Source organism: Guillardia theta, assembly GCF_000315625.1.
Source record: "Guillardia theta CCMP2712 unplaced genomic scaffold GUITHscaffold_68, whole genome shotgun sequence".
NCBI classification, from domain to species: Eukaryota; class Cryptophyceae; order Pyrenomonadales; family Geminigeraceae; genus Guillardia; species Guillardia theta.
Genome location: NW_005434606.1, coordinates 391,692 through 408,287, shown reverse-complemented (window position 1 = coordinate 408,287; position 16,596 = coordinate 391,692). Strand labels below are relative to the sequence as shown.

Sequence of the window (16,596 nt, the reverse complement as noted above, 5' to 3'; positions counted from 1 at the left end):
TCCTCCTCCTCTTGCACTTCCTCCACCACCACCTCCCCCTCCTCCTCGTCCTCGTCCTCGTCCTCGTCCTCCTCTTCCTCCTCCTCTTCACGTCACCTGCAGATTGTACAGATCCAGCCTCAGGAAATCATCCCCAAACCTCGAGCTGCACCAGAGCTGCAGCTGGCCCCTGATGAACATCCCGTTCCTTAGCCAGACCCCAGCCATTGACTGTCCAGAGAGGATGAAAACGCGCAGCGGCAGCTCCAGGAGCATCAGGTTGAACAGCTCCACGTTGCTCACTCCTTCGCAGTAGCTCGACGCGTCGGACAAGGTCGACTCCTTCCACACCTCTGCCACCAGCTGCTGGTGCAGCCTCCCCATGTCGATCCTCCCCTTGCTCCACTGCATCACTTCCGCCCACAGGGAGGAGAACATGCGATGCAGCGGGCAGTGCAGGCTCACACTGTGCTTGTTGATCTCGTAATCCACGTAAGGATACCCGTGAGAGCCGTCGGCCGGCCTCGTCCTGCCTACCTTGACCGCATTCTGACTCATCCTCAGCATGGCCCAGTCTAGGAGGGTGGAGTAGAGTCTCTTCATCACAGTGAAGGGAGCAGAGGACAGGAAGGCTGAAAGCTCCTGCCCGTCGGATCCTGCAGGGACTGAGATACCGGCAAGGGACTGCCGGTAGCCTTGGACGATGAGGCCCTGGAGCTGGCAGATCTCAGTGGCCAGGCTGAAGCTCTCCGACCAGTTCCGGTCGTCCCGCACGTGCTCGACCTTCTGCAGGGGATGCTTGTCCATCTCCTGCATGCTCTCAAGGAACCTGAAGAAGCTCTCGATGGTGTTGGCGTCGGACGCACCCTCGTCCTGGATCAGGGACAGGGAGATCTGAGGGATGCGAAGGACGTACACGAGGTCGCTCAGCACGCGGCGATAGCCGTTGGGAAGCTCCTTGGCGTCGCGGTCGTAGTGGTTGACGTCGATGATCTCGTCGGCCAGGCTGGACCAGAGGGAGGAGAGGAGAATCGACATCAGCCTCCTCTCCCTGACAAGCCGCTGCACCACTGAGGGGACGGTGAACACCTGGACGGACACGTCGAGCAGCGTGATGTTGCCGATAACGCTGCTCTCCTTCTTTGAGTCTATCAGAGAAGGATAGAGCTTGATGAAAGCGTCTGCGAAGAAGTTCTTGAACTGTCAAACCACGTAAGCACAAGAACCGACCAGACAAGTCAAGAGAGTCTACCTTCTCGTCAGCTATCAGCTGCACGTAGAGATTGTGCAGGACCGGGCTAGCTCCTGCCCAAAACGACTCCTCGTTCTCCATGAACACCTGGAGCGGCTTGTGCTTCCACGAAACCCCATGCAAGTTTTCGTTCGTATCCCGCAGAATTAGAGTCTCGCACAGCACCGATCGGAGGGAGTTGGAGCATGAGCAGATGTCAGCGAGGTACTGGAGAATCGCAGTCGCTCGGAGCTCAAATCTTTGCCAGAGCCGATGTGTCAAGGTCACAATCAACCCTGCCTTGCGCAGAGAAGAGACAATCTTGTTGCAATGCTGCTTGCTTCCCTGCTTCACGATGGCACTCCCGTGTTGGTGGGCACTCATCATGATGTTGTGGGCGATTTGTCGATCGCAATCTATCGCACGGACGATGCTGTTCCTCACTGTGTCCATGTCGTGAATGTCATCGTTGTGCAAGACAGCAAGAAAACCGTCGCCATCGTATTCAGCATCTTCGTTGCAAAGTAGACCATCGCAGCAGTACTCCAGCACATGGTTGAAGAGGAGAGGAGCGAATCTCAGCAACTGCTGGGGCACACGATCTTCCTTGCACGTCTCTTCGCTCTTCGCTTGATGGATACTACAGAAACTCGAGGGGTTCCATGCCTCGGGGTCTCCGCAGTCGCAACACCCTCCTCCTGGAGAGCGGGCGAGCTGCGTGCGATGCCCAAGCTTCCGGCAGGGGCTGTTCTCGAAACATTTGGAGCAGAAGCAGCAGGTGGGGTCGGCGCAGCATTGCAGGCACTTGTAGATCCACTCCTCGCTCTCGAACACATGCCCACACTTTGACGAGAAGCCTGTCTCCTTCAGCGAGGACAACCATGGACTCGGCTCCTCTCCAGCAAGCAGCCATCCAATGAGCTCAACGCATGTCGCAGGAGTCATGTCATCGTCTTGCTGCTTCAGCGCCGTAATTATCCTTTCCAACATGGAGTGATCAGGAGAAGACCGAGCCTCCGCGATGCGGGAAACAAACTCCTCCCGTGACAAGCACAGCACTGACCATGGGTGGTTGGCCCCGCCAACCTCCTCCATGCTGTCGGAGCTCATGCTCTTGCGGGAGTAGTTTCACAAGACAGCACACAACGTGAGCAATGCGATGAATGTCCTCACGATGTAGGAGAGAGAAATCGTCTGCCTCCCACCGACAAATCGACAATGCCTAATTGCACTCTTGGCGCTCCATCAGAGTCGTGGGGTCAGAACCTGCTGACTCAGTGTTATATCAGAACCAGAGAAGGAGTGATCCTGATCATCACATGATCACAAGTATATCATCACATGATCACAAGTATTCAGATCTCTGCAGCTACAGCAATGCCGGCCACATTGTGAACATCAAACACGTCACGCGAAGTGTCCAGATGAAACTCAGATCTACTAGATCTGTGCAATACCATGGAGCTCTACAACCCAACTCTTTGAGATGAGGCTAGTCTTTGACACCTTTCTCGTTTCTGTAGTATCTTGCTATCTGGATCGATACACTCCGCAAATCAAAACATCATGCAGCAATCCTCAATCTGAATGCTTGCAGCAAATGCGCAGCCAAGGTTGGTCGGCCACGTGGCAACGACGCCGTCCTCTAGAATGCTACTTTGCACATCTATTGTATTACTATCCTTCAGCTTCTTGATTTGGGGCGCAATCTTTTCCTTAGCCTCAGCCAAGCGTGATAAAACAGACTTCTTGTCTTCACTCCCCTGCTTGCCCTGGTTGTTTCCTTCAACTCTACATTCTCCACGTGTCTACATCGTCGCTCCTACATTATCGACATCACGATCATGCATCCTTGCTATCCTCCTTCCCATGTCGTCCTCCTACCGCTCTCTCCTCCATCCCGCCCTGCCCTGCTCCTTCTCCACTCTGGTGCATGGCGTTCCCTCAATTCCATCCCTGATGAAACACCCTACCCCCTCACTTCTTACCCCCACCCCACACATCCCACACCAAAAACTGACCTAGTCCTTGCTATTGTCTAGTGCGAATTATTTGCTTTTCTTTATGTGGATGCATAATATAATATGGTATAGTCAGCTACTAGTATCCCACCAAGCGCTCACTACCCACCCTTGAAATCATATACCCCCCTCAAATTTATCGTACCCTTGTTTTCCATCGATACAGTCTACTACCTCACCCATCCTTTCCCTTGAAAGACATGGTCTTGGGAGGGTGAGGTACCAATAGTATATACTACCGGTCATAAGGGTACACGTAATGAGGGTGGGGTAGCCTCTTAAGACCCCGGCGATGAAATGAGTCGGGGAGAAGCTGCAGGAGCAGGAGGAGCAGCAGGAGAAACACGAGCAGCGCGAGTAGAAGCAGGTTCGTTCGAGCATGCCAATGGGAAAACAACCTTCGTGCAAATGTAAAGAGAAAGAAATGGCATTCAGAGAAAGGATGATGCAGTGGTAAGTGAAATTGATGATATCAGGAAGATTAGAATGGAATTTCTTGCGGACTGAGAATGTACTCGGTCAAGAAAAGTATTTAGTTCGATTTCGGACATTTGAAAAGGCGAAAACGCACAAGACGATGGAGGCCAAGCATGAAAGCATTACGGGATGTGTTCGAGAAACCACCTAGGCAAGCCACAGAAGAGAGAACATTTTCTCTGTAAAGTCTCTCTGATACTGATCTCATTTCGAGACACTGAGTCTGTTGATGCGGGTGGGACAATACAACCAACAAACGATCAGAGAATAAACCACTTGAGACGCAAAAAGTGAACCAATTTCTATAAGATACAAAAGAGAGAGGAAGATGCATAATGGTATCTATCACAAACCGGATGATGTTGATCACATATTTATACCTCTTTCTACTAACACCTTGACCTTGCTCTCTGCGTTTTCGAGCTTCTCCTGCAACGCCATATTCTCTTCCTGTACAAGAGCATCAGATGTGTTCTAAACCAGTACGAACACGCCACACCTTGAACATCTCCAGCATTGCAGTGACTTTGTAGAGCTCTCGACGTCCCTCTGCCATCTCTGCTCGCAACTGAAAGATCTCGTCCGCAGACTGCCTTACAGAGTTCTCATGGTTTGCCTGATAAACTTCTGCATGATTCGCAGCAACAAGCTGCTGATCAGGAGCCCACTGAATGGGACGGAGCATCTCGCTCGACAGCCTGCTGTTCTCAGCCCTCAGGTGCCGATTCTCTCCTTCCAGCTCTGCGATCTTGGTCCAACACCCATCGATAGCTTGTCGAAGCTCCTCGCACTCTATCTTGTACTTGAGAGACGACCCAAGCTTCCGCGTGAGCTCGCGGTTGACAAACTCCAGCTTCTCGTACTCAGAGTAGGGCAGCGTTTGCTGCGGTCGACTTGCTTCTGCATGAGCATTCTTGCTAGCTACAGCCCTTGTGCTCGAGAATTTTTGGGAGGCCTTGTACATAGCTAGTCTGTTCTGCACAACGTTGATAGAAACTTGGAATCTGATGGAAAGCATGCGTCATCCAACTTGAGCGTTGAGGAAGAAGGAATGGTTATGCGTCAATCACCTTGACAGCCTTCTCCTAACTTTGCTTTCGAAATCTGTAATGGCACTCAAGTGCGACGTGAGGAAGTCTTGTAGATGTTTCTGTGTCAGAAGAGACATGCAGAAGGCTGCCCTCGTCGTTGTGTCTTGATCGAGAACTTCTCTCGGAAATTCTCCCTGAAGAGGGTCTTCCATCCTTGCCTGAGAACCTGCCATGGCTGTCATTCAAACAGCACTATGTCCCTGCCATGTTCCGGAACCTAGCTTCTGATCCCTGACGAGCATGTTCCTGCTCTCGTTCTCTGCCATTGGCCTGCAAGAAGTCAGTCTCCTCTTATCCTCTGCTCTGCGAGGAAGGGGAAGACACCTTGAAGATGGAGCTGAACTGTACGTAACGTAATCTGAAAACGGCTCCATGTCGTTTTGGTGGAGCTTTCTTGGAGTTTCTGACTCTTGTCGGTCATCGCCCTCCTCTTCTATCGTCCCCTAGATAATTCATCATGTCAATGTCTGGCAGTTGCGGATTCCTTCGGTATTTACCAAGACGCCTTCTGAATTCTCAAAGAATTGTACACCGTGTGCATCGAAGGTATGAGGGGGAGGGGGTGTAGAGGAGTCGTCTATGATCGCTGCTGAGTAGGAGGTGTTGCCCGGAGGCTTGAAGTCATCTGTGAAGAATTGATCCGTAGCCTGCCAGCCATGGTCACTTGTATCACATGCATTGAGTTACAAGTTGAGGAGCAAAAGGCAAAGAGGAGGTTACATGAAGCAGCTCCTGGAGTTTCCTTTGCAGGTCGTTGGATTTATCCATCACCTTCCCAAATTCCTGTTGTCGTACAGGAATCACAAAAAAAATATCAGAAAATTTAATTCAGATCCTTGTTCATCTAATGTGCTGCTTGCATTTGCGCAAAGTTGAGGAAAAAAGTGTTCAGAGCTCTCACCGATATCTCCAGCATCTTTCCGATGCTGAGCGAAAACGAAACAAAACACCTGAACAAATTCCCTCAGGAGAGCCGATTGAAGAAATGGAATAAGTCACAGATTAGGGCATGACAGGACAGGACAGGACAGGACAGAAGATTAGCTGGCAAGTTGCAACAAGAGGGAAGTGATAATCAGCAACAAGGGACCAGGGCTGAACATTTAATAAGGTGATCGTGCAGATAGAGACTGACTGAGGCTCAGAGGAGAAGAGGAAGAGGAGGTGTAATGACAACTCAACAGCAGGTCATGCTAACCGTTGAGGCCCTGAAGGGTACTACGGTAGTGAAGCAATCAGTGGTGGCTGCCCCCCTCAGGAGGAAGAAACCTTGTGCTAGGGGAGGGGAGGCCCAGCCGCTTGAAAAATATGTTTCTAGTCCTCGTTTTCACTCAAACTTGGATGGCCCTATCGTACTACTACTGGGCCGGGAGTACCGAACATGACTCAGTGACTACGGCGGTGTGACCGGCCGGTAGTACAGTAGTACCGGGTCAGTCGGCCGGCGAGTCCAGTCCGATCCGGGACGGAGATCGGACCCGGGGTTCGGCCGGGCGGCGGCGTCGCCCGAAGGGGGCCGCCCGGCCGCCGGCTCAGCGGTCGGCCGGGCGATCATTGCGGGGCCGGGCGGCTCGAGTCTCGGAACCGGGCTTTCCGAGGCAGGAGTCCGAGGCAGTCCCGGAGACTCAGACGGTTCGGACGCCGGGGCCCCGGGGGCCCGGGGCAGCGCCGGGCGGCCGAACTTCCGGGAGCTTAACGGTCTGACCGTCGACTCAGGCTCAGCGAGTCACGCCACACCGACTCTCCGAGTCTCGGACCGTACACGGTGGCGGCCCTCAGGCTGCCGCAGTGCGGCCACCGGGGCGAGAGTCAACCGGGCGGCGGACGGCGGCCCGGGGGGCCAACGGCCCCGGCCGCGGCGCCGCGCCGGGCGACTCAGTCCGATCTACAGACGGTCCGAGCTGAGCCGACGCCGGTGAACTTCCGCTCCGAGTCCGGTCACCGGCCCGCCGGGCGCGCAAGCGGCAACTTGCCAAGCCCGGGGCGGCGCGATCGGACCACGCCCCCCGACTCGCCTCTCAGGGTCGCCTGACTCAGTGATCTGTACGGGTGACGGCACGGTGAGTGACGGGCGAGGGGGTACTGAGTATCCCCTTGAGGTATTTGCTGCCTTTTCCTTTTGCTAGTTTTAAGTTGAGGCGGATTTTGTGGTATAGGCTTTTCTCATTGGATTAAAAAAAAAAAGCGGTTTCCATTTAAGTTATTTTCAAAATGACCGGACCGGTGGGTCCTGCAGAGGACATGGGGGGGAAGGTCGTATTTGCGAATCAAGAGGTTTGCGACCTCCGGCGGTATATAAAGGAGGGATTCGGGGTGGTCATGTGGAGGGGGTAGGGTGGACCTGCGGGAGGCACATCTTGCACATTTAAAAATATTTAAACATAAAAGTTTTTAATACCACCCCTGAGAAGTTCCGGCAACCCCCCTTTCGACAGTCAATACTACCACTACGTCTCTAGTGTACTACTACCCTCCTTTCGTCTTGCCCACAAGTACCCCTCCCACCACGCGTGTTGCTGCCTCGGCCCCCACTCTGAGCTTGATGAGCCCCCAAATCTTTCCTCAGGACCGGTCGTATCCCAAGACCCACCAGTTCCCATACGTAGGAAGTCAAAGGGACCGGTGACAAGCGTTTAAATATATATTAAAAGAGCAAATTGAATCGCCAGACATGGGGGTGGGCATGGGGCCTGCAACAAGCTTGGTCACCCACCCTACCCCACACATGACCCATCCATATCCCACCTCCCATGGATCAGATTTGTTGGAAACTGTTTGTCTAGGTGGTACCCCCATTCCGTGCCAAGGTACCCCCTTCTCAAAGCACTACACCTATACCACCCATCGAAACCGCGGAAGACCCTACACCCATGTGTACCATGATATGCTGATGTCCTTCAACGCGAACAGAGCCCCTCTCCTCTTCTATGCTATCACAATACTTAGAGAATCGTTCTCTAGATAACTGCAGTGCCACTAGGCCAAAACTCCACCCCTGCTGATGCGAGGTACCATCCTGATCACCTGTACCCTACCCTCAATCCAAATCGACTCCCACCAATTGTAATGAATACCCAGGACCCACCACCCTTGAATTTAACCCCGATTGCTCCCCTTTATCACCCACCCACTTGACGGCTAATGATTCCCCTTCTTGCCGAAGTTCTTTTTTCCTTCTACCTGCGACAACCCCTACCTCCTCCGAGATTACCCCACCCTACTCTGAGATGCAACCCTCCTAAAATACCCACCCCACGGTATGAAATACCACCCCTGCATGGAACAATGTGAGGGACGATATTTACAATTGCTTTTAAAGAGAGCTACAAGTTGGGACCCTTGCGGGTCATCCCCACCGTACCAGACTATGATCAAAGAAGTACCCACCGTTGGACTTCCTCCACCCCCCACCCCCCATGACATACCAACCCTTGTGAGAAACAAGTTTCAACAGGGGGGTAAACTACCCACCAACTCACGAACATCGAATACGAAACCTGATCGTACACTACCTAGAAATAGAAATAGACCCCTCCTCATTATATCACCCCTACCTACCTTAGACTACCTCAACGTTCAGGACCCTCTGAGATAAACAATGCAACCCCAACCCCCTCGATTTACTGTCATCGAAGTGGTGGGGTACAGAACTATTTGATCATCAAGGGGGGGTACCACCTTGCTTGAGCAGTGTCACCTTGTACTACACAAGTACCCCCTTTCATAGTACCTATCCATATTATTAGACCCTCTATGAAGAGAATAACCAATCTACCCCTCTATTTCCTATCAAATTACCCACCAAATTACCAAACAACATAAAGTTTTGAATACTTGACCCACCAAATACTAGAAGTACCCCACCGACTGCTCTCTCTAAAATTCAACATACCCCCCTTTTTTATTCATCATCGTCGACTACCGGTGATATTGTGAACCTACCCCACTTTTAATCGAATTTTTATGGAATATCATGAGTACCCCTATATTTGACTGATCCACACCTACCATTGGTTTTGTTCCTGGCCAACCTACCCCGGTGAAGATAGTACCCCTTTCGAATTACCCCTCAAAAAATCACCCCACCATCAGGAGATAGTGAGCATACTAACACATACCCCTGCAAAAGGACCTCCTAGACTTTCCTACCCCTCAAAAGGTACCTACAAGGATTTTGCACCCGTCCTTTCAACCGATCTTCTGATAGATACCCCCCTTTTCCCAACATTCACCCACCCGTACCTACTTTTGGAATCAGCTTTGGATGCATTCACCCCTCCGAAATACCCACATAACCCCACCCCCCTCCCCTGGGGGAGCTTAGGCTCCTCTTAAAAGCTCGTCGCGATCCTCTTCTGCCAACCTTGACATCATGGCTGGTCGTATGGCGCTCGCAGGAGGAGGAGTCGTTGCTGTATCTGCTGTCCTCTACTCTATGGCCTACGGTAGGCTCCCTGTTCTTTTCTTTCGCGCTCTTTCCTTCTTCACTGTTCTCCATTTGTGTGTTCCGTAATCTGGTCCCTCTGCTTCGAAAGAGCAGTGTCTGTGAGCTGTTTGATGGAAATGACATCACAGCCCCTGAATTCTGCTTCGCACGAGCTCGTATTCTCATGTGCTTCCTTGATGCATTTTCTTGCTGCTCAATCCCGTGAGAAAACAAAGCATCTGTGCCGGCGATGTTGCTTGCTCGTTCCGATTGTTCGTTGTGGATGCTCTGTCGTCCTCTTCTATTGCGATGGAGAAACTCATTTATTGTTTCACAGCAAAACCAGCTCAGGCGCAAGAGAAGCTCACACCAGAGCAGATGAGAACTCGTCGTCTAAGGTCGCATCTTTCAGGTATGGTGCTCTTTCGGGGCTACACCATGCTAACGCTGCGCAGGCAACCATCCCTCAGTATCAGGAGGGGACGACTGCCTGTCTAGGAAGTCGGGGTACCTAAAGTCTCACGGATCAGGCTCGGACAGCCACGTCGGTGAAACGGACAAGCGTTCGTCAGTGGGAGGAACTGTCGTCGTGAAGTAAATAGCTTCGATATGCCTGCCGACAGCCGGAGGCCCTCAGTCCCTGTTTTATGATTTTCCGACTTGCCACGGAGGTCGAGGCAGGTCGATGTTCTCAGTTATGTGTTTAGATAGTCTTGTGAAGAAAGAATTACCATGGAGTGAATGAAACAAGTTCGTTTGCTTTATTACGGGAGAGGGATCTGAGAAACAAGGTAGAAAGGAGAGGGAGAAGAGGAGGAGTAGAAATGACCTAGGGCTTCAAACCCTACGTTACCGGCTTGACTAGTTTGACCTCTCTAGAGGGCTTCAACAAACCCTACGTTACCGGCTTGACTAGTTTGACTATCTAACAAAGAATAATTACACGACTCGACAAAAGGCGTCAGAACTGGGCGAAGTCATCCTCGACGCTACCCCTCTCGGAGCGGGAGCCGAGCTCAGACCTGCTGCTGTGAAACAATCAGTGTGCTGGATCCGAACGCAAACTTCCAAGTCTCACCTCCCGGCGCCTGAGACAAAGTTGAGACGCTTGTCAAGCGCCTGCCTGAACTCGTCGAGCTTCGCGAGCGTGGTCTGGTGCCCATGTGCCGTGGTGGAGCTGGCAGCAGCTTGAGAGGGCTCGAAAAAGTGGTCCATCTCTTCCCTGTTAAGCATCGCAGCACAGAGAGTCTGCACGACTCGCTCCATGTCCCAGTTGCAGTGCTGCAGGAACTCCGTCGCCTGTATCGCAAGCTCCCCAGTCGGGTCTCCCTCTAGCCCTTGCCTGGCTTCATCCACAACCGGGCTAGCAGATCCCTGCTCCTCCACCTCCGAGCTCACTCCACCTTGTCCCTGTCGCGTGATCGCCTTGGCAACAGGCGCAACATAGTGGAAGCCGTGAAACTCGCTGTGCTTTTCGTAGCTGGAACCTCGCCGCCTCTCGCTGCTGTCCTGGGAGACGTCGAAGGACTGTGATGTGAAGTGAACGGCAAAGTTGCTGACGTCCATCATGTTCTTCACGCGCGGACGGAAAGGAGCTTCCACCTCCATGTTGAGAACCTTGTCGAAGTCAACACATACGAACCATGGGTGGGTCTTAATCTGCGACACGCCATCGTGGCTCTTCTCCTGCTCCGACACGATGCTCCCCAGCCGCTTCGAAGGGTCCTTGTGCAGCAGGCCCCGCAGGAGATCGCATGCTTCATCCGACACTTTAAGAGGAAATTCCAGCTCCTTGGTCAGGAGCTTCTCATATGCCATCCTGGTGTTACGGTTGTAAAAAGGGGGCAGGCCAAACAGCATCTCGTAGATGAGAATCCCGAGACTCCACCAGTCGACTGCCTGCCCGTGGCCGAGCTTGAGTATGATTTCAGGAGCCATGTAGTACGGCGAGCCGACCATCGTGTACGTCTTCCCGTTCATCGCATCCTTGGACAGTCCGAAGTCCGTGAGCCTGATGTGACCATTGCAGTCCAGCAAGATGTTCTCAGGCTGTAGAAATTGTCAGAAAACCCTACAGGCATCAGCGAAAGAACCTTCAGGTCCCGGTAGATGATGTCCATCTCATGCAGATATTCCAGAGCAAGAATGATTTCAGCCGCGTAGAATCTTGCCCTCTCTTCACTGAATCTCTTCTCACGATTGATATACGTGAATAGCTCCCCCCCATTGATAAAGTCCATCACCAGACACTGGATCGCAATCGATCAAATTTCAGAAGCGATGGTAACAAATGTTTTCTTACCAGCTTATCATTGCTCTGGAATGCAAAGTGCAATTTGACTATGAAAGGATGGTTGATGACTTCCAGGACTCTCCTCTCAGTCTTGGTTGACTGGACCTGATTGGTGTTGACCAGGTCGTCTTTGTTGAGCACTTTCAACGCGTAAATCTTCCCTGAATCGATTTTACGAACTTGAATGACCCTCCCGTATGATCCCTTGCCCACCTGCACGCACTCAACAAATCAAAAGTAACATCGTGATGGCACCATCGTAAGAAGTTCAAAATCTTGCAAGTTGACGCTGTTCTGCCCCACCCCTAGAACGTTTTCTATGCTCTGAACCCAATCCACCATCTCTTGTTCACTCCCCACATCGAAGAAGTAATCCCTGTTCGTGCATACACGAGTCAGAAGCCCGCCATCCCACCATTTTTCCACCCACCTTCTCTTTGTGTGGAAAATTCCAAATGTGAAAGGTCTGTTGGTGTGCTGTTCAGCCGTAGCGAGAGAGCAATCTCGAAGATCGACTGAGCCCTTGTGAATTCTGCCCATACGGAAATCTGCTTCGTCTTTCCAATAGAAGAGAAACCCATCCGTTAGTGCAACCCACCTGCTGACAGTATAAGAGACAACTCCACTTTGAATGTTTGATCTTGCCTAGTTTGCCATCGCCTTTTCAACAAGCTCTTGCTCTCCTTCCCCAACAGCCCCATCTTGTAGATGACTTTGCCATTGTATGCAAGACCAGCACCCGTTTCTATATGCTGTATCTTTTCTGTTTACACACATCATCATTCCACAGGATATTTTCAAGCACAGAAAAAGAAACAACCTGAAGACCTCCTTGGATCATCTTTCCTATCCGGAAATGTCAAGTTCACGAGCGGTCTTGCCGGGGGTGAGCTGCCAAAGTTCATCTGTGACGAGCCCGCTCCGGAAGCCTGGCCCCGGTGATGTGCAACAGAGTCGAAGCCTGGATCACAACTGCTCTTGTATCAAGCAGCCTCTGAGCCGATCTCTCCAGTCCAATATTGACGTCCTTTCGTGCAAACTCGAAGTGTGAAAGAAGTTGAGGAGATGCCTCTCAACTATTCCCTGCAAAGATTGCTATGAGTCAGAAACGTCACCAAAAGTCATCCTGTCCGTCTCCTTTCAAATCACTAACTGCGTCTTTGATGGTCATTACAACCATTGATTTTGTCATCTGTTGTAGAAAATATCTTCTTCTCTTCTCCAAACAACACACGATACTGAGCGATCTATCCATAGATATCGATAAGACCTCTACGTCCTGCGCCAAATACACAGGTTCGAGACGCTCCTTCAAGCCCAAGATTCATGAGACTTGTGTTTCCTACATACATTGATTGCATCCCTCCCCCCATGATTCATCCTTCTTTCCTTGTTGGCTCCCCTCGCTTGCTTTATGCTTGCTAGCGAGTCGACGAGACAGATGCCTTGCACCTTCCCCTGCTCCTCTCCTCATCCCAATCACAGCTTTTGCCATGCACATGGTTCAACTCTCCGAACATCTACTTCCCTCTCACCCTGACCTCAGCCCCTCTCCACCGCCATACACTCTGCATGCCGTCGCATAGTTATGCCCCCGAAGCAAAGCGCTACGTTGATGGCAATCTTCGTCCTACGGCTCGTCCTGCTGCTCGTTCTGATCACGGAACCGACTCCATCATCACTGATTTCATCCTTCTTTTGCCTCTCCACAGCTGCTCTACCTCCCTGTCTCCCTGTTCCTCCGCTCCCTACTCTCCGCACCGCGCCATCGCCATTCCCAATTTTGACCTTATCGAATATTCTTCAATCACTACCCCTCCCTAATAGCACCATTCTTCCCTTATTGCACATGTGGGTAGTGAAATTAGTTGAATCTGTTCGCTTAGATTTGAAAACTCACAGTCAAAGTCCACCTAGTGAATCGACGACAGCTTTCCACCCCATCCTCCCTCACAACCCCCCGTATTTCACCCCCACCCCTACTCACACGCAAAAGCGAGGGTCATCAGCCCCCTTGAGACCACCCCTACCAGCATAGAAACCCTACCCCACCCATGTACCACTCAGCAAACCGGGACCCCTGATCCAAAACCTGTACTCTCATACAGCTAGTGAGAGTTCAATGTTGACTAAAACTACATAGAAATAAATTTTAGTATATAAATAAGTTGTGATATTTCAGTACTGATAGAATCCATCGATCACTCACATAAAGTATCAGCCACGTATGGGCGCTGCTTTACAAAAATAATATATTGTAAATAGTTTTATAATACTACCATGAAATATTCTTTTACGAGCCCATATAATTACATATATGAGCCCCGATTGCAGGGTCAATATTGTAGGGCGACTAGTCGTGGCAACGGGGAAGGTCGAGGAGCGAGGAAGAGGACGACGAAGCGAGCACGATGATCCTAGCATGGCTCGCCAGTGGGATCGGGTGGATCCTATCAAGGTTTCACCCGGAGTACATCATGTCTTGCCTTCTCGCAAGCACCGCCATGTTCTTCCTTAGTTTCGATCTCGGCTTGCTGTCTTGGCTGACTGCCTTCATAACCGGCTCGAGCTCCTTCATGCTCTGGTTTGTCGTGCCAACTTTCCAAGAGTCCTACCCAAAGGAAGGATATGGGAGGAAGAAGAGGGGAGAAGGCCTGTCCTCTCCTTCCCAGCCTGTCAAGGGAGAGCTAAGGATCGATGGCGAGTGGCTCAAGGATTCAGAAAATCGGCGCGTGCTGCTGCGAGGAGTGAACCTCGGCGGCTCCTCGAAGATGCCGGTAGGGCTGCGGACCAACGATGCCAGCGGGCTGGAGAGGAAGGGCATCACGTTTGTCGGGCGGCCTTTCCCGCTCGAGGAGGCGGATGAGCACCTGGAGCGGCTCGCGTGCTGGGGCCTGACGTTCCTGCGCTTCCTGGTGACCTGGGAGGCGGTTGAGCACGAGGGTCCAGGGGTCTACGACCGGGAGTACCTGACGTATGTGCGGGATGTGATCAGGAAGGCGGGCCAGCATGGGATCTCCGTGTTTGTGGACCCCCACCAGGACGTGTGGTCCAGGTGGACGGGAGGAGACGGGGCCCCTGCCTGGACCCTTGACGCGGCAGGGTTCGAGGTGAGCAGGCTGCATGAGAGTGGTGCAGCGTTCACGCACCAGCACCACGGGGATCCGCTGCCGAGCATGATGTGGATCCCCAACCACATGCGGCTGGCGGCAGGGACCATGTTCACTCTCTTCTTCGGGGGGCGGGACTTCGCGCCCCTGCTCACGGTGGAGGGGAAGAACATCCAGGACTGGCTGCAGGAGCACTACATCCGAGCCATGGTGGCGCTTGCCGAGACCCTGAGGGACGAGCCCAACGTGCTGGGCTTCGATACCCTCAACGAGCCAAACTTAGGGATGATCGGGTGGGAGGACGTGAGGAGGAAGTCGGCGTACCTCAAGCACGGGTGGTGCGCCTCGTGGTTCGAGTCGTTCCAGCTTGGGGAAGGAAAGGCGCTTGCTGTGGATTACTACTACCCCTCCTACGTGTGGAACGGGAAGAAGACGCTGAATGCTGGGAGGGTCAGGGCATGGAGGGAGGGCAGGGAGTGCGTCTGGAAGCAGCATGGCGTGTGGGACGTGGACGAGCGGGGAGAGGCTGTGCTGCTGAAGCCGCACTACTTCCAGGAGGTGAGGGGGAGGAAGGTTAACGCGATGGGGGACTACTTCGTTCCCTTCCTGAGGAGATTCATGACGGCGATCAGGAAGGCTTCTCCTGGGAGTTTCATCTTCATCGACAGGGACACAGACTTCGAGGACCCCACTGCTGAGCACTGCCCCAGGTTCTCGCAGAGGAGCGAGGGGGTGGAACAGGAGCAGGAGCAGGAGCAGGAGCAGGAGCAGGAGCAGGAGCAGGAGCAGGAGCAGGAGCAGGAGCAGGAGCAGGAGCAGGAGCAGGAGCAGGAGGGAATTATCTGGGCTCCTCATTGGTATGACGTCGTGCCCTTGGTCGCCAAGTCTTTCCGCTCGTGGGTAGGGCTGGCACACTTCGAGGAGAAGGTCAACCCTTACAAGCCCCCGATCGTGCTGGGGAAGGAGCGGGTGGCGCAGGAGAACGCAGCGAAACTCAAGGCCCTGAAGAAGATCGCGAGGGGGATAAGGAGGAGAGGCTGCCCGACTATCATCGGAGAGATCGGGATCCCCTTCAACATGAACGACGGGGAGAGTTTCAGGACAAACGACTTTAACCTGCAGATCTCAGCCATGGACTCGTCCCTGCGCGCTGTGGAGGAAGCGCTGGTGCACGCCACGATCTGGAACTACACGCCTGATAACTGCAACCGATACGGGGATGGGTGGAACGGGGAGGACCTGTCTGTCTACTGCGCTGATCAGGTGTTTTGCTGTTGTTTTGTGTTTGTTATATGTTGAAATCGTTGTCATCGTTGCCTCTTCCTCTGTCACCAACACCATCACCAACATCTTGTCATCATCACAATTATCACCACCGCCACAAATTTCACCACCACCACCACCACCATCACCACCATCACCATCACCACCACCATCGTCAACATAGTTGTTGATTTCGTCATCGTCATCGTTATCAATAACAGTCATCAACCTGTCTATTGACATCTCCGTCTCCATCATCAACTTCAGCCCCCCCTGTTATTTTCTATCATCTTTGAAGTTCATTTTCCCTCTCTTCCTCTTCCTCCCCCTCCCCCTCCCTCTCACCGCTGGTACTGCAGCATTACGACCAGCAAGACGTGTTCTCGGGAGGACGGGCACTGCCTGCGGTGATCCGACCATACCCGATGAGGACGGCGGGGGAGCCGAAGGAGTTGAGGTTTGAAGTCAAGAGCAGGAGGTTTGTTTTCTCCTTCTGCCATGATCCAGGTGAAGGAGGGAGTGGGGAGGAACAAGTTTGACCTGTTGCAATAGAGTCGTCTGCTCCCACCATTATCTTCCTTCCTTACTTCCAGTATCCTCAGGTTGAGGATGAAGGAGGGTGTGGCCGCAACTAGGAAGGGAAGGAAAGGGGGGGGGGGGGGGAGGAAAGAGGAAGGATGGAAAAAAAAGGTGGGAGGGGGAGGA

The 16,596-nt window shown here is 52.5% G+C and overlaps 5 protein-coding genes across 5 annotated transcripts in view; 2 read left to right on the top strand and 3 right to left on the bottom strand.

Annotated features, from left to right (window-relative positions):
• Nucleotides 1-2,305, bottom strand: part of GUITHDRAFT_142869 (hypothetical protein) — a gene marked incomplete at both ends in the record, with an annotated part of 9,244 nt that extends 6,939 nt beyond the window's left edge. Inside the window, 2 exons of the mRNA XM_005827299.1 lie at nucleotides 97-1,179; nucleotides 1,232-2,305. Of these exons, the coding sequence (XP_005827356.1) occupies nucleotides 97-1,179; nucleotides 1,232-2,305 (2,157 nt within the window). The remainder of the gene's footprint in view (nucleotides 1-96; nucleotides 1,180-1,231) is intronic.
• A 1,769-nt stretch (nucleotides 2,306-4,074) lies between these two features.
• GUITHDRAFT_113613 (hypothetical protein) lies at nucleotides 4,075-5,173 on the bottom strand (the record flags this gene model as incomplete). The annotated part of the gene is made up of 5 exons (XM_005827298.1): nucleotides 4,075-4,158; nucleotides 4,208-4,712; nucleotides 4,779-4,965; nucleotides 5,017-5,069; nucleotides 5,124-5,173. 5 exons carry the CDS (start codon nucleotides 5,171-5,173, stop codon nucleotides 4,075-4,077), a joined length of 879 nt encoding a protein of 292 aa, XP_005827355.1.
• A 4,012-nt stretch (nucleotides 5,174-9,185) lies between these two features.
• On the top strand, nucleotides 9,186-9,984 carry GUITHDRAFT_154170 (hypothetical protein; the record flags this gene model as incomplete). Its single annotated transcript, XM_005827297.1, has 3 exons — nucleotides 9,186-9,244; nucleotides 9,563-9,637; nucleotides 9,681-9,984. Coding segments are annotated over exons 1-3 (223 nt in total), but the record flags the coding sequence as incomplete, so codon positions are not given.
• On the bottom strand, nucleotides 9,953-12,423 carry GUITHDRAFT_158332 (hypothetical protein; the record flags this gene model as incomplete). The annotated part of the gene is made up of 6 exons (XM_005827296.1): nucleotides 9,953-10,004; nucleotides 10,754-11,274; nucleotides 11,319-11,474; nucleotides 11,528-11,731; nucleotides 11,774-11,840; nucleotides 12,347-12,423. The coding sequence occupies 6 exons, from the start codon at nucleotides 12,421-12,423 to the stop codon at nucleotides 9,953-9,955; spliced, it is 1,077 nt and encodes a 358-aa protein (XP_005827353.1).
• Nucleotides 12,424-14,214: 1,791 nt separating this feature from the next.
• GUITHDRAFT_48709 (hypothetical protein) lies at nucleotides 14,215-16,490 on the top strand (the record flags this gene model as incomplete). Its single annotated transcript, XM_005827295.1, has 4 exons — nucleotides 14,215-15,360; nucleotides 15,463-15,904; nucleotides 16,267-16,398; nucleotides 16,444-16,490. Coding segments are annotated over 4 exons (1,767 nt in total), but the record flags the coding sequence as incomplete, so codon positions are not given.
• Between the last annotated feature and the right edge of the window lie 106 nt (nucleotides 16,491-16,596).